General features: G+C 45.7%; 1 protein-coding gene across 1 annotated transcript; it reads left to right on the forward strand.

Moving 5' to 3' along the window:
* Positions 1-436: 436 nt before the first annotated feature.
* LOC135525410 (gastrula zinc finger protein XlCGF17.1-like) lies at positions 437-16,014 on the forward strand (the record flags this gene model as incomplete). The annotated part of the gene is made up of 3 exons (XM_064953061.1): positions 437-490; positions 2,302-2,783; positions 15,795-16,014. Coding segments are annotated over exons 1-3 (756 nt in total), but the record flags the coding sequence as incomplete, so codon positions are not given.
* Between the last annotated feature and the right edge of the window lie 754 nt (positions 16,015-16,768).

Raw genomic sequence — 16,768 nt, forward strand, 5'->3', positions numbered from 1 at the left:
TTGTTCTTAACTGACTTGCCTGGTTAAATAAAGGTAAAATTAAAATATATTAAAGGTGCTGCACATTCTATTCCAAATCTAGAATTAAAATTGTCATTATGTTTCCATGATTTCAGCAGTTCACCAGTTAACTAAGCCGATAATGTGGACCCCAAGGATGTGGATACCAAGGAACTTGAAGCTCTCAACCAGCTCCATTATACCCCCTTCGATGAGGGGCATGCTCAGTGTTTCGTTCCATGGTCCTTCGCTTAGTGATGCACTTTGAAGGACTATGGCGTTGAACGCTGAGCTGTAGTCGATGAACAGAATTCTATCAAAGGTGTTCCTTTTGTTCAGGTGGGAAAGAGCAGTGTGGAGTGCAATAGAGATTGCATCATCTGTGGATCTGTTGGGGCGGTATGCAAATTGGAGTGGGTCTAGGGTTTCTGGGATAATGGTGTTGACGTGTTCTATGACCAGCCTTTCAAAGCACTTCATGGCTACTGACGTAAGTGCTATGAGTCGGTAGTCATTTAGGCAGGTTGCCTTAGTCCCTGTGCCCAAGAACACTGTGGTGGTCTGCTTGAAACATGTTGTTATTACAGACTCAGACAAGACCCTTGCCAGTTGGTCAGCGCATGCTTGGAGTTCACTTCCTGGTAATCCGTCTGGCCCTGCGACCTTGTGAATGTTAACCTGTTCAAGGTCTTACTCACATTGGCTGCGGAGAGCATGATAACAAAGTCGTCCGAAATAGCTGATGCTCTCATGCATGTTTCAGTGTTACTTACCTCGACGCGAGCACAGAAATTATTTTGCTCGTCTTGTAGGCTTGTCTTGTAGGCTTGTGTCACTGGGCAGCTATCGGCTGTGCTTCCCTTTGGAGTCTGGCATCCGACGAGGGTTGGAGCCGATGTTCAAGAGGTATAGCAATCTCCCTAGGGTAGCAGTAATACGTTGAGATTTGTCCAAAGATTTGTTACCCCTCCCATAGTTGGCTCATTATTGGGATGTATTGCTGATTCCTACCTGTAGCTCACTATGAAGTGTCTATTGATACAGGTGAAGGGCCCTGTTGGAGATTGCTGGTTGGTAGCTGAGTCGAGGGAACAAGCAGAGTTGGACACGGCCATGTTATTATCCCACACAGTCTCGGTGGTTTGTATGAACCCCTTTCCTGGGAGTTTAGATTTGATTAGAAATCGTCCCAGTCTGTTTCCACAGAAGGGGTCCGTTTGTCCCATTTCCAGCTAGGTTAAGAGGCGCTTTGTCATTTCCAGAGTCAGTTTATTTTGGTACTGTCCATATGTAGCTTGTTGTTGGTCAAAGAATTGCTGAATAAGTGGATTTTTTTCCTGGAGCTAACTATGGAGAGCATAGCGTATGTCAAATGACTTTATCATCCCTCCAGGCCTGAGGGCACACGCTCTCTAGTAGGCTTAAATTAAAGATATGGAAAATAGGAGTGTACCATCATTCTTTGTCATTTATCGTTGTATCGTTGTCGTTTTTCTTCTTTTTATTCAGTTTCGTCACATGATTTCTCAATTTGCAGGACGTTTGTCAATCGGTTGTACAAACTGACTTATTTGACATTCCTTTTGCATCATCCTTCTCAACCATCTCATTTTTCAATTCCTCATCATTCCAATGGGATTTAACAGCTTTTACAATCCTTTTCTTAATGGGTTCATGCTTATTAGCAACTGGAATAAGCAATTTCATAAATGCGTGCAGCTTCTGGTTGCTCCTCATTACACACCACAGAGCAGCAAATATTCTTTACATCGTCAACATAGGAATCACCTGTTTTTATTAAATAATTAAGACACAAATTACTTGAGGGAACCAGAGATCAAGATAGCCTAACCATAGGAAAAAAACTCTTCCTCCTCCCGCTGCTATTGGCCTTCGTAAATTCTGACGTTATGCTCCTGAAGTTTTCAGTAATGGACTAAAACAGCAGTCGGCAATGTTTTCCATTTAGATTATGATGTGGTTTTCATATTAGGTGCATCGCTCTCTGCCCTCAGAAAGGTGCCTATATTGGAGACCAAAAGTTGTCTGGCACACTGCTTAGAATTTCAACAATTTTAAAATCTTATTTCTTGCATACAATCATCGATGTTACTACTAATAGGAAAACAAGACAAAAGATGACTGTTCACTTGACTGTCTTTCGACAAATGTCAAATAATTAACATTCATTACAGACATTGTTTGTACAACATAATAGCTACGCTGTTGGCATCACCTTTTTACAGTGTATTTTTGCTGTTGTGGGCCTTCAACCACCTGTCTGACTTTTTGCTCACACAGGAGAGAGATGTGACAATCGTGGATCCTCTGGGGGTTCTCAACAACCTCATGATGCTGACGAGGCAGATGAGTCTATCCACTTCGAAACACCAGCAGAGACCCACAGGGAAGAAATCTCATTGCTGCTCTGACTGTGGCAAAGGTTGCAAATCTTCATCAGAACTTAAAATACACCAGAGAACACACACAGGAGATAAACCTTATAGCTGTGGTCAATGTGGGATGAGTTTTACCACATCTAGCGGTCTGACATTACACCAGAGAACACACACAGGAGAGAATCTTAATAGCTGTGGTCAATGTGGGAGGACTTTCACTACATCTAGCGGTCTGACAGTACACCAGAGAACACACACAGGAGAAAAACCTTATAGCTGTGATCAATGTGGGAGGAGTTTTGTTCAATCTAGCCATCTGACTTCACACCAGAGAACACACACGGGAGAGAAACCTTATAGCTGTGATCAATGTGGGAAGAGATACTCTGATAAAAGATCTCTGATCAAACATCAGAAAATACATGCATGAAGAAGTTGTTTCACGATATAATAATGTCAGAATGTAGAATTTTAAAAAAACATTGTAGGAGTATTTTAATGATGTCACAATGTAGAATGTTTAACATTGAAGTAGGAGTATTTTAATGATGTTCTACCTTGTCGTTCTCCCTGTTCAATTGATTGCAGCATGATCTGGATATTAGCCTCATGGGAAAAATCCAGGCTCTGAATTGAAATATTATTTATCAAAAAGAGCTGTGTTACACTTACTGCGTTGGTGACCCACTTTCATCAAAATGCAGCACTTAAATGTAGCCAGCGGTTTTCTACAAGTTCAAAAAGCTGCTTGTTTTAAAAATACATGTAATATGATAATTGTTGCAGATGAAAGCCGTATAATAAATTGGTCTATAATCAATTTTATTAACAATCTGACGTCACTCCAGTATTTCTTGACAACATTCAAATGCTAATTGTCTTTGTTCCAATATAGCATATATTTGTTGTCTACAGGGGGAAGGTGTTACAGGCTTTGGTCTTTCCATTTATGTTTTGAGGTTGTACTTTAGCAAGGTATAGCTCGTTAGCATGTAGGGTGCACTGATTGGCGTCACCTCGTTAGTCAGTATGTGTTTCACCTGAGCTGGCTTGTCCATCTTGTTAGTGGGAAGGTGTTTCACCTGAGCTGGTCCAGGTTCTATTTCAGAGTGTCTATCCCAGTGCTCCAGTTGTCTTGATAGATGTGGAGAGGCAGCACCTTTCGTTGCTCCACCTTTTCCTATTAAAGATGTTTTTCATTTCAGGTTAAAGCTTCTTTTTGAAGAGAGCTTATTTTTTGAAATGAATCAATACAGATCGTTTCCGGGGATTGGTATGGCAAATACCTTACGATTTGCCTGGTCTGAAAAGGAGATGGAGCCGTGGAGTAGAGAGACGTTTGGAAGGACCATTTTGATGGGATGCCTCAGGATAGAGGTGAAGGAAGTGCTCTGCCTTCAAGGGAACCCGATTGAGAAGGCTTTCGATGTGACGTTTCAAAAAGAAGAAAAACATGACGAAGTGATGAAGATGGCAAAGGAAGCAGAGAAAACGGGACCCCTGTGCCATTATGCGGTGACCAGCCTGGCGAAGAACAACTTCAGGGTGGTCACCGTAACCATGTACAATCCGCATGTGAAGGATGAAGAGGTGAGGGCCTTTCTGGGGAGATATATGGACAATGTCTCCTCAGCGAGGTACCTCAGGGACTCCCTGGGTTTCTGGAACGGAAAGAGAGGTTTCCAGGCGTTACTCAGGGAGTCCCCGAAGAGTGTGGATGGCTACCTCCATCCTCCGGCGATGTTCTCCCTGGGGGCTGACAGGGGAACACTCTACTATGCACGTCAGCCCCCGTTCTGCAGGCGTTGTATGGCCTACGGTCATACCCTGGCCTCGTGCAGTAACAAGAAATGTCGGTTTTGTGGATCGGAAGAGCACGAGGCCAGGGAGTGTGACGAGCCCAAGGCTTGCCACGGGTGTGGCTCCAGAGAACACCTGTGGCGTGATTGCCCGGCTCGTCACAGGTCATACGCGTCTGCAGCTGGGGGGAGCGGGGGATGGGGGAGAAAAGAAAGGACGCGTGCGGATTGTACGGATGGCACAGGGGAAAGGACGGAGAAGGACGAAGAAGGGAAGAAGGAAGAGGCGAAAAGAAAGAGGAGAGAAGATGGAAAGAAGGAAAAGGAGAGATTAAAAAGAAGGTGGAAGAACGTGGAGGAGAAGAGAAGGGGACAGTGGTACGAGAAGGAGTGGAAGAGGGAACGGGGACAGTGACGGAGAAGGAGGTGGGAGGGGAGGGGGGGGGGGGGAGGGGGGGGGAGATGGGAAGGAGTGGGGGGACAGCCTGCCAGGCTTCCTCGAGGTCGAAATGAGGGATTTGGTGGAGGAGTTAGCGGGGATGGGGCGTTGTGTCTCCCCGCTACCTCCTTCACCAAAGAAGAAAGGGATGAAGAGGGGGAGCTTGGCAGGAAGTGAGAGGGAGGGGGTGTGGAGGGGGAGGGGGGGCTAAGAGAGTGGCGGGGGGAGGGGAGGGTAATTTGTCCTCCCGGTTTGCCTCAGCCCCTTGCATTTTAGTGGATGACTCCAGTGAGGGGTCGGTGGGCTGTTTGTTAGAGGGATCCCAACTCCTGTTTGAGGAGATGGGGTCCCCTACATGCAGCCCCGAGGCAAACAGGGAGGGGGGATGGTGGGTGGGGAGGGAGGACCCAACACACTCCCTGGGTCATGGGTTGGGATGGAGGACGGGGGGGCGTCAGGAGAGGAGAGGACGTCCCCGCCGGTGGAGATGGACCAGGGGAGCATCGGGTGAGTCTCCTGTTTTTTCTTTGGTTTTTGAGGGTTTTATTTGTTAATATTTAAATGAATAGTTCTGTTTCTTTTTTTAGTCTAAATGTTAGGGGGTTAAGGAATAATGTTAAAAGGAGGGCGGTTTTTTGTTATTTAGAGGGTGTGGGGTTTGATTTCTGTTTTTTACAGGAGGTTCACCTGAGGGATGGTGGGGATGTGTGTAGATTTAAGAGGGAGTGGTATAAGGGGGAATCTTTTTGGGGCATAGGAGGGGTGCACTCAACAGGAGTAGGGATTTTGTGTGGGCATAGAGAGGTTAAAATAGAGAACACTTTTGTAATAATGCAGGGTAGAGTTTTGGGGATAGATGTTAAGTTTAGAGAAGCTAGATATAGGTTAATTGGGGTGTATGGGCCACAGGTGGCGGCAGACAGGAGGGAGATGGTGGACTGTCTGGCGCCCCTGTGTGTTACAAACAGGCACTTGGTGATAGGAGGAGACTTTAATATAGATTTAGGGGTAGGCGGTGATAGCAGTGCAGGTGCCATCTCTGGGCTAATGGCTTGCCATGGTCTGGTTGATGGTGGCCTGCACACTACTCCGGCAATGGTCGGTCCTACATGGCGCAACTCCAGGGGGGTTGCGCGGAGGCTCTACTACATTTTTGTATCCAGGTCTTTGGGTCAGTTGTCTGGGCGGCTGTTGCCTGTTTTCTTCACGGATCACGACGGGGTGTTCCTGCAGGTGGGGTCGCCAGTCTGCCTCTTCGGTAGGGGGTACTGGAAGTTAGATCGGGATATACTGGAGGAGCAGGCTTTCGTTGACGCATTTTTTTGTTTCTTTCGGAGGCTTGACGGCCTCCGGTCCATGTGCGAGGGGTGTTAGAGTGGTGGGATTTAGTTAAGGGGAGGATAAGGGCTTTTATAATAGGATATTGTAGAAGGAAAAAAAGGGAGGAAAGGAGGGAGGTGGATCGTATCCAAAGGTTAATTGAACTCGAGTACGAGGCAGGCAACCTCGGCGGGTCGATTGACTGGGAGAGATTCGCAGCCCTAAAGGCGCAGCTCAGGGAGCTGCAGGAGCAGAAGGCTCGAGCTTTCCTGGACCGTGCGCATAGTGGCTTTCTAGAACATAATGAGACTTGTTCCGCTATGTTCTTTAAGTCGGTTAGGGCCAGGCAGAGTAGGAAGGTAATGCATGGCGTTAGAAAAGAAGATGGTAGTATAGTTAGAAAACCAGAGGAAATGGTCAGGGAGACAACTGATCATTTCCGAGGGTTTTTTAAAGAAAGGGAGATAGATGTAGAGCAGGGAAACGTGTTTTTAGAACACTTGTCCCGGCGGTTGCCGGAGGACATTAGAGACGTGATGGAGGCCCAGATCTCACTAGAAGAGGTTGAGAGCGCTCTTAGGAGGATGGGAAAAGGGAAGGTGCCTGGGATGGATGGGCTGCCGGCTGAGTTTTACCTCAAGTTTTGGGGTATACTTGGTCCAGTGGTCCTCGAAGTCTTGAAGGCCATCCTTGAGACGGGGGTCCCGGGGGGATCAATGGCTGTTGGTGTGCTGTCACTTCTTTATAAGAAGGGGGAAGCAACTGACCTTGGCAACTGGCGGCCGTTGACCATGCTGTGTGTAGACTACAAGATTCTTGCAAAGGTTTTAGCAGACCGGTTGCGCACAGCCCTTCCCTACATCGTCCATGAGGATCAGACGTGCGGGGTAGAGGGCCGCTCAATAAGATGGAACCTACAGTTGATCAGGGACTCCATCGCCTGGGTTGAAGATAGAGGGCTGCCTTTAATGGTAGCAGCGCTAGATCAGCCTTTGATCGCGTGAATAGATCTTTTCTATTCAGGGTGTTAGGTAGATTAGGATTTGGGGAGAAGTTTATAGGATGGATCCGTACATTATATGTCGGAGCGGGGTGTCGAGTTAGTGTAAATAGTCACTTAGGTGACGTTTTTGAACTCTCGTCTGGGGTCAAGCAGGGATGCCCACTCTCGGCCCTCCTCTTCGTACTGTACATGGAGCCTCTGGGGGCTGCCATTAGGGCAGACACAGGGGTGGAGGGCTTGTTGATCCCTGGGAGCGGTGGGCTGCGTGTTAAGATGACGCAGTACGCCGACGACACTTCTTTGCTGTTATGTAAGGACTCGTGCCTGACAAGGTCCCTTGCCATCATTGGGGATTTCACCCAAGCGTCTGGGGCAGTTCTGAATCATGCAAAATCTTCCGTTAAGTATTTCGGGAGATGGTGCGGTAGGACGGATGTGCCCGGGGGGTTATCTCTCTGTGAAGGGGCCCTGAGGATTCTCGGGGTACATTTTGAGACCTCTGGCTCATCGACGCTAAACTGGAACATGCGTATCGCAGTGGTACAGAGGAAGCTAGCAATGTGGAAGGCTAGGTATGTCTTTTATGGGCAAAGTCCTGGTCCTAAAGGTGGATGTGTTGCCGTCTCTTCTGTATTTGGCATACATCTACCCATTGCCGGCTTGTCTGAGGAGGCCTCTAGTGAGGCTTGTGTTTCAGTTTATGTGGAGTGGCAGGTGCGAGTGGGTCGCCAGGGCACGCATGATCTGTCCCATCGGGGAGGGAGGAGGGGGGTACCACATTTCCCCCTCAAGCTGGACTCAATTTTTGTTTCTTTCTTGTTAGCGGAGCTTGCTCAGCCAGTGATACACCCGTCCGGTTACCTCCTGCGGGTGTTTTTCTCGTACCAGGCGAGAAGCGTAATGGTGTGGTCTAACGCGGGTCCTCGGGCGGAACAGCTGCCGTGGCACTTTGGCCATGCAGCAAAGTGGCTGCGTGCGCACCCCGAGGTTGAAGTTGCCCGAGTAGGTTTAGATCACAGGCACCTGTACGAAGAGGTCAGGCAGGCAGGGAGTCCTGCGCCCGTAGTGGGCATCTCGTCAGTGGTCTGGGAGGGAGTGCAGGCGCGGGGCCTGGACAACAGGCTCAAGGACCTGAATTGGTTGGGCCTCCATAAGTGCTTGCCGGTACTTTCCATCTTGTACCGGTATAGTGTGGTGCGATCCCCCACCTGTCCAAGATCTGCTTGTGGCAGGGAGGAGACTGTGCGCCATGCCTTCTGGGACTGTGCCTGTGCCGGACTAGTATGGGCTAGGGCACGGGTGATGCTAGGTGTGGTTAGGAGGGATTTTGTTTTGACATGGGCTAGGCTAGAGAGAGGCGTAGGGAGAGCAAAGGGAACGGATAGGGACAGGTTTCTGCTCTGGCTTCTCATGAGTCTCTTTAAAAAGGGACTGTGGGAAGCCAGGCAGAATTTAGTCAAGACAGGGAGAGATTGGGGGTGGAAGGGATAGTGAGAAGGGTGGAAGGTGATTTGAGGGGGAGGATGAAGAGGGAGGAGAGGAAGTGGGGGAAGCATGCGGCACGGGAGAGGTGGAAAGGGGGTTTAGGGCTGGGAGTGTTAGAGTGAGTTTGGTAAGGGGATAGATTAGGGAAGGGGAGATAGGGAAAGGGTTAGGTATTGGTTAGGTATGACGGGGAGGGTCGATGCTCCCCTGAGGTTTGTTTTTGTTTGATGTTTTTGTAAATAGAATTAATTAAGAATGAATGAGAATTATGATTTTGTAATAGTATGAATGGTATTGATGGTAATAAATTATTTTAACCACCTTTTTGGTGTGGGTTTTTCCTTTTGTTTCCCTCTTCTTGGGCAGATTTAGTGGGTCTCATGGTGGGTGTCTTATGTCCCAGTTGTTGTTACTTGTCAACTTTCAGTGGACACCCCCAGAGTGTCTTTCAGAGCCCCTCCTAAAAAACAAGCTTATATTTTGGGTTGGATGTTGCATCCAATTAATATTTTAATCAATGGAATTTCCTTAATGTTCATTCATCTTTCAGTTGTTATTATTGTTTTTTATATTATATATTGTTTTTTATACTCTTATGTTTGTACTACTTTTGTTTATTTTCATTGTTTTTTCTTGTGAATCCATTGTGTTGCATCCATGTCTGAAATGTGCTGTATAAATAAAGCTTGATTTGATTTCAACCAATGACCCCAATGACTGACCAATCATCAGACTCCTGGTCCCTCTTAGTATGCCAATCAGTATCAAATGATTCAACTTCTGAAAATTGAAACAAACAAATGGATCAATCCCACTTTTCCAGCCTGCTGAAGGCGTGATGGAGAGGTAAACACCACCCCCGGTTCTACCAGGGGCTTGAGATGGTCTCCCACTGATCTGCTTATGTCTTGTTCTGTGGCCTTGCTGTTCCATTTCTTGACTGCGCCTGCAACACAGAAACACGTTTAGTCATATTATATAAAACACTCATAGTAATGGATATGGAGCATCTACAGCCTCAGTTACACCTGGCACCTAAATGTGACTTCTGTCATCTGATCACTCCAAGCTGCATTCAGTTCAGATCTACCAGGATGGGCATCGTGTTTGGAATTTGAGTATGGCCACTGAATATGCATAAGCAATGTAAAGAGATGGGGCGAATTAGTGGGGAAAAGTACATTTCACACAAATTACCTTCATAATATCAAATAACAAATGCATGTGCCTGAGGGGAAATTAACTTTCATACAGCCATAAGGGGTGAGAAATTGCACCAATATCAGTGGACAATTAGCCTAAACAGCGTGGCCAACCAACACGGTTATGGTCAGCGAGACCAACTACCGGAGACCAGTTGGAACCCAACTCCCGTCGTCCAATTCACAGAAAACAGAATTTAGAACAGCCACATTTTTATAGATGAAGTCCACTGTCATCTATTAAACCTCTGGCCGTGTTCGAGATCATCAAATCCATGCTGCGTTGTGGGTAAACGGTGACTGGCTGACTGATTTATCAATAATAATGAGTAGTTATTTATGATGCAAGGTGATTTGTAAATTAGTCAGTCAGCAGCCACCTGCACTATCGGCTGTAATGTCGAATGAGCCCAAATTAATCAATACCAATACCAATCAGGTGTTCGACGAAATGATTCTTCAGACGTCATTGATCACGTGCTGCTGATAAAGGGACACTGCTTTGAATTATACGGCTTTGCGACTTCAGTACATGCCTCATAGCTCCAGTCTCAAACTTAACCCCGTTCCTGCTGAAGAAGAGGCGGTCTGCTGGATGGAGAAAGAAGCTCTCGTGAAAGAGGAGGAAGAGGAGGCTGTTACAATACAAAAACAAGTAGAGGTTGAGGCTGTTACCGTGAATGAAGAAGAAGACATCTCGGTTAAAGAACGAGAGCAGATACAAATGAACTGCTTTAAATAATTATGACAAATGTTGAGCAATGTAATAAAGTAATGACTTTTCAAATAAGTTACGTTACACGTTATGTTAGCTACACTTTCCTTACAAAACCTATAGCATATCTTTACAGCAGTATGTATCGGGATGTTAACTAGCTACCTAACGTTAGTTGGCTACTTATACATCAAACTTGCCAGTTTAGTAATTATATTCTAACGAACTATCTAATGTTTATTGAATTGATTAGAGAGCAGAATACCTGATGGATTTAATAACAGTCAACACCCGTTGAAAATGGCCGGTGTCAGCAAACTGCAAAAAAGCTCAAATTAATTTGTTGCCAGCAGCACAGTTAGTCACCAATGCTCTGGATAACATGAAAACAGTCTATTCAGCTCTGCTAGGACAAGTAAAATGGTTAGAGTGAGGTTTTCTCTGATTTGTGTCTAGCAAGCTATCCAACGTTAGCCAGTTCGCTTGGGTGCTTTACTGTCATTGTGAGGTCAGAACGCTTGGATCGACACTACTCCTCAGCCATATAGTATTAGTTTACAAACAGTGGCGTTATACGAGCTTATGTTTTGGTTTCTGGTAGGGTAATACGGTTGAAACATTTGAGGCATTTATAAGTTATATTCTTCAAGAATCAGTGGAATCAATGGTTATATAGTAAATGGGTCTTTCTATAACTGCCAGTGTAGATTTCCTGTTGGGGTCAAATTGTTAAGAGCTGTTGATAAGTCAATAGCTGTGTTAAAATACTCATACTAACTGTACTATTTGTGATGTTGAGTATATTGTATAATATTCTGGCAATTATTTTCATGCCATTACATTAAAGGTGAAAGATTGTCTTTTCTTAGCAAGGTGTTGCTCAAATAATGTTAGCTGCTAATCGCTAGTTAGCGGGCTAGCTAGCGCGCTAAATGTATTAAGAGTCAGAGCAAACGTAGCTAGTTAATACTGCCTGGGACCAGTGCTGTTGTAGGCCAAGATAAGCATGTTTGTGCAGCGGTATCTTTTCAGAGAGGAGTAAGAGAAGTATGAAGATGTTGGTTAGCTAGCAGGCTACATGAAGTAAGAAAACAACATGTAATGTAACATCTAATTAGGGGTCAACTGGAAACAATGACCAACACTTTGATTCCTACCATGACTTCTTCTCTGAGGTTTATAGTCAGACTACACTCATCAGGTGTTTTGCTGCCACATACTGTACGGGGTTGTAAAAAATAACCGAACGCAAAAAAAAAATGGGATTAACAAATTATACTAATTTTGTAAAATAAAAAAATAAACACGAACCAAGTTCACTCCACTTCCCTGAATTTCAAACAAAAATGGTTCTATTCAGATCCCTACACTGGTTCAGGAACCTGGGAGGGGGAAACTTCTTAATTCAGTTCTCCCGGAATCATTTTGTTGAAGTTCTGGAGATCCAGAAATCTGTTTGCAGTGAGGGCAATGCAAACGCAATTTTGGAAACTGCTAGGTTTGGACAAAGATTACTAATAATTTATTAATGCAATTTATCGCTTGCTCTACAAACACAACAAAGTCCACCTCTTTCACTATTTGTCTGTTGGGATCCTTCTCCTGCATGGCTTCACTGCAGACTGTGGAACATGAAATACCTTCTCTACTCCTTTGGCTATTTTCACTGCCTCCACATAGGACACCTGCTGGATGGGCCTGATCATCCTAGCTACTACGACCTCCTTCATCCATACAGGGCACTCCGGAACCCGGGAACGTGATTCCCATCACAATTACAACATGCTTCATCTGACTATGACATATTTATTCCTTCGACAAGCACTTGCCACATGTCCAACCCTTTTTACAATTGTAACACTGCAGCGGTTTCTATATATCTCACTTACCCAGATTTTACAACAGATGGGAGAACCACTTCACCAAACCACAGTAAAACCTTCCGTGTATCAGTCATTTTCATCCACATGCGTCTACCTGAAATGTTTAACCTAAACCACACAAAGCTTTCTGCTTTTGCGGCATCATACCGCTCCTGGTCACTCGAACCAATTCCACTTTACCCAATTCATCCTTCACCATCTTTGAAACCGTTAACAGGTCACCCACAAAAATATCCTTGCTGATGATTCCCACTCCGACCCTAAACTGCTGTTCATTACAAACTTTAGCCCTTTTCACTCAACTGTTCTTCAACATCGTCCACTCAGTCTCACCAATTGTACTCAGGCCAAGATAATCCCTCAATGCTTCCTCCATTGCTCCTCCAGTCATCCCCCGGACTCCCTCGCTCTGTGCTGTGAAAGATGTGAGTTTGTGTTCTCAAAGTAGCACCTATATTGTCTTCATTCCAGCACATGTTGTTTCACCAACTTGTTAACCCTTTCGTCTGCACTAGTTGCTGTCATTTCCCTTCCTGATTTTCCTCTCTTGGATGTCTCCACCATGCTCCTACTGTCAGTAATTCCTCCCTGGTTTATTAATTGGTAGTCATGTCAAACAACAATATATTAAAGGTGCTGCACATTCTATTCCAAATCTAGAATTAAAATTGTCATTATGTTTCCATGATTTCAGCAGTTCACCAGTTAACTAAGCCGATAATGTGGACACCAAGGATGTGGATACCAAGGAACTTGAAGCTCTCAACCAGCTCCATTACACCCCCTTCGATGAGAATGGGGGCGTGCTCAGTGTTTAGTTCCCGGGTCCTTCGCTTAGTGATGCGCTTTGAAGGACTATGGCGTTGAACGCTGAGCTGTAGTCGATGAACAGAATTCTATCATAGGTGTTCCTTTGTTCAGGTGGGAAAGAGCAGTGTGGAGTGCAATAGAGATTGCATCATCTGTGGATCTGTTGGGGCGGTATGCAAATTGGAGTGGGTCTAGGGTTTCTGGGATAATGGTGTTGACGTGTTCTATGACCAGCCTTTCAAAGCACTTCATGGCTACAGACGTAAGTGCTATGATTCGGTAGTCATTTAGGCAGGTTGCCTTAGTCCCTGTGCCCAAGAACACTATGGTGATCTGAAACATGTTGGTATTACAGACTCAGACAGGGGATGAAAATGTCAGTGAAGACCCTTGCCAGTTGGTCAGAGCATGCTTGGAGTACACGTCCTGGTAATCCGTCTGGCCCTGCGGCCTTGTGAATGTTAACCTGTTTAAAGGTCTTACTCACATCGGCTGCGGAGAGCGTGATCACAAAGTCGCCCGAAACAGCTGATGCTCTCATGCATGTTTCAGTGTTACTTACCTCGATGCGAGCATAGAAGTGATTTAGCTCGTCTTGTAGGCTTGTGTCACTGGGCAGCTATCGTCTGCGCTTCCTTTGTAGTCTGATGTGGCATGCCTGCCACATCCGATGAGGGTTGGCGCCAATGTTCAAGGGGTATATCAATCTCCCCATTATTGGGATTCATTCCGGGTTGGAGCGAGCGGTCGCATCTACACTTCGGTCCGCAGGTAGTATAACTTTTCATTACATTTCATTATAGTACAACGGTTTGATTTGTCTAACCTTAGCAATTTCTTAGCTAGCTACATAGCCGTCTTTGTATCAAAGATAATTGCGTAATTATCGTATTTTGTAGTCCTAACGTAGTCTACACTGCTATCTGCCCAGCTAACGTCCACCGTCTATCGAATACCAGCACTGTAGTAACTATTACACTCAACAACTTGATTAGTGTAGTGTTAGCTAGCTACATAGTTGTCTTTGCTGTCTTCGTATCCAAGATAATTGTGTAGTTTAGAGTGTGTAGACTTAGAGTGATTATCTTAATTTACCGAGGTTAGCTAGCCAGCTATTTGTCGTCCTTAACGTAGGAGATACTGCTAGCTAGCTAGCCAACAGCTAGCCAACGTCTACCGAATAGAACGTCAACAACCCGGTCAACATTCCGCTTCGCTCCACAGGTAGTATCACATTTTCATTTCACTTCATTACAGTACAACGGTTTGATTTGTTTGATCGTAGCTAGCTAGCTACATAGCCGTCTTTGTATCAAAGACAATTGTGTAGTCTAGAGCGATTTTCTAGGTTAGCTAGCCAGCTATTGTCATTCTTTTAACGTAACGTAATAATCAACACTGCTAGCTAGCCAGCTAGCCCCCGAATAGCAGCACTGTAGAAACTATTACACTCAACGGAACGACTTGATTAGTGTAGTGTCAACAACGCAGCCACTGCCAGCTAGCCTACCAAGTCAACAACGCAGCCACTGCCAGCTAGCCTACTCCAGCAGTACTGTATCATTTCAATCATTTTAGTCAATAAGATTCTTGCTACGTAAGCTTAACTTTCTGAACATTCGAGACGTGTAGTCCACTTGTCATTCCAATCTCCTTTGCATTAGCGTAGCCTCTTCTGTAGCCTGTCAACTATGTGTCTATCTATCCCTGTTCTCTCCTCTCTGCACAGACCATACAAACGCTCCACACCGCGTGGCCCGGCCACCCTAATCTGGTGGTCCCAGCGCGCACGACCCACGTGAAGTTCCAGGTCTCCGGTAGCCTCTGGAACTGCCGATCTGCGGCCAACAAGGCAGAGTTCATCTCAGCCTATGCCTCCCTCCAGTCCCTCGACTTCTTGGCACTGACGGAAACATGGATCACCACAGATAACACTGCTACTCCTACTGCTCTCTCTTCGTCCGCCCACGTGTTCTCGCACACCCCGAGAGCTTCTGGTCAGCGGGGTGGTGGCACCGGGATCCTCATCTCTCCCAAGTGGTCATTCTCTCTTTCTCCCCTTACCCATCTGTCTATCGCCTCCTTTGAATTCCATGCTGTCACAGTTACCAGCCCTTTCAAGCTTAACATCCTTATCATTTATCGCCCTCCAGGTTCCCTCGGAGAGTTCATCAATGAGCTTGATGCCTTGATAAGCTCCTTTCCTGAGGACGGCTCACCTCTCACAGTCCTGGGCGACTTTAACCTCCCCACGTCTACCTTTGACTCATTCCTCTCTGCCTCCTTCTTTCCACTCCTCTCCTCTTTTGACCTCACCCTCTCACCTTCCCCCCCTACTCACAAGGCAGGCAATACGCTCGACCTCATCTTTACTAGATGCTGTTCTTCCACTAACCTCATTGCAACTCCCCTCCAAGTCTCCGACCACTACCTTGTATCCTTTTCCCTCTCGCTCTCATCCAACACTTCCCACACTGCCCCTACTCGGATGGTATCGCGCCGTCCCATCCTTCGCTCTCTCTCCCCCGCTACTCTCTCCTCTTCCATCCTATCATCCCTTCCCTCTGCTCAAACCTTCTCCGACCTATCTCCTGATTCTGCCTCCTCTGGGGGGCCTCAACAACCTCATGATGCTGACAGGGCAGAGAATAGTCTCTCCACATTAAAACACCTCAAGAAACACCAGCAGAGACCCACAGGGAAGAAATCTAATTGCTGCTCTGTCTGTGGGAAAGGTTGCAAATCTTCATCAGAACTTAAAATACACCAGAGAACACACACAGGAGAGAAATCTTATAGCTGTGATCAATGTGGGAGGAGTTTTGTTCAATCTAGCCATCTGACTGAACACCACAGAACACACACAGGAGAGAAACCTTATAGCTGTGATCAATGTGGGAGGAGTTTTACTACATCTAGCGTTCTGACAGTACACCAGAGAACACACACAGGAGAGAAGCCTTATCTGTGATCAATGTGGGAGGAGTTTTACTACATCTAGTGTTCTGACAGTACACCAGAGAACACACACAGGAGAGAACTTTTAGCTGGTGTTGGGTTAAGGTTTCTACAATATTGTTCTCTATGAATTTGAGTGGTTACACTTCTCCTTCCCCCATCCCTCAGCTGTTAACCAAGTCTCTGGGCAGCCATTTTGTTGCTGTTTAAAAACCCCACACAACCCAGCAATCTGCAGTTCAAACAATAACAAATCTGTCATTCCACCACTATTTTGGTAATAAAAGTATTATGGGTTTGGATAAATGTAACTACAGACAGACCTATGGATGCAAGGACTGACCATCCATGATATCAACATTATAGTTTTAACCATGTTGAGGCAGAAGGGTAGCCTCGTGGTTAGAGCGTTGGACTAGTAACCGGTTGCAAGTTCATATCCCCGAGCTGACATGGTACAAATCTGTCGTTCTGCCCCTGAACAGGCAATTAACCCACTGTTCCTAGTCCTTTGTTGCAAATAAGAATTTGTTCTTAATTAACTGCTATACAGTGTTGATTTACATTGTTTCTAAACATTATAGTAAAAAAAAGCTTATTTGGGGTTCTGATGGGGTACAACAGTTGAACTCAGCTCATGAGGCATGTGTTATATTCTTCAAGAATCAATGGCTGTAAATAAATAATTTAAAAGTCACAATATGGATGTAGCAATTGCAGATTTCCGCCTTAACACCAAACATCAGTTCAACTGC

This window comes from Oncorhynchus masou, chromosome 5 (assembly GCF_036934945.1).
Source record: "Oncorhynchus masou masou isolate Uvic2021 chromosome 5, UVic_Omas_1.1, whole genome shotgun sequence".
Lineage (NCBI taxonomy): Eukaryota > Metazoa > Chordata > Actinopteri > Salmoniformes > Salmonidae > Oncorhynchus > Oncorhynchus masou.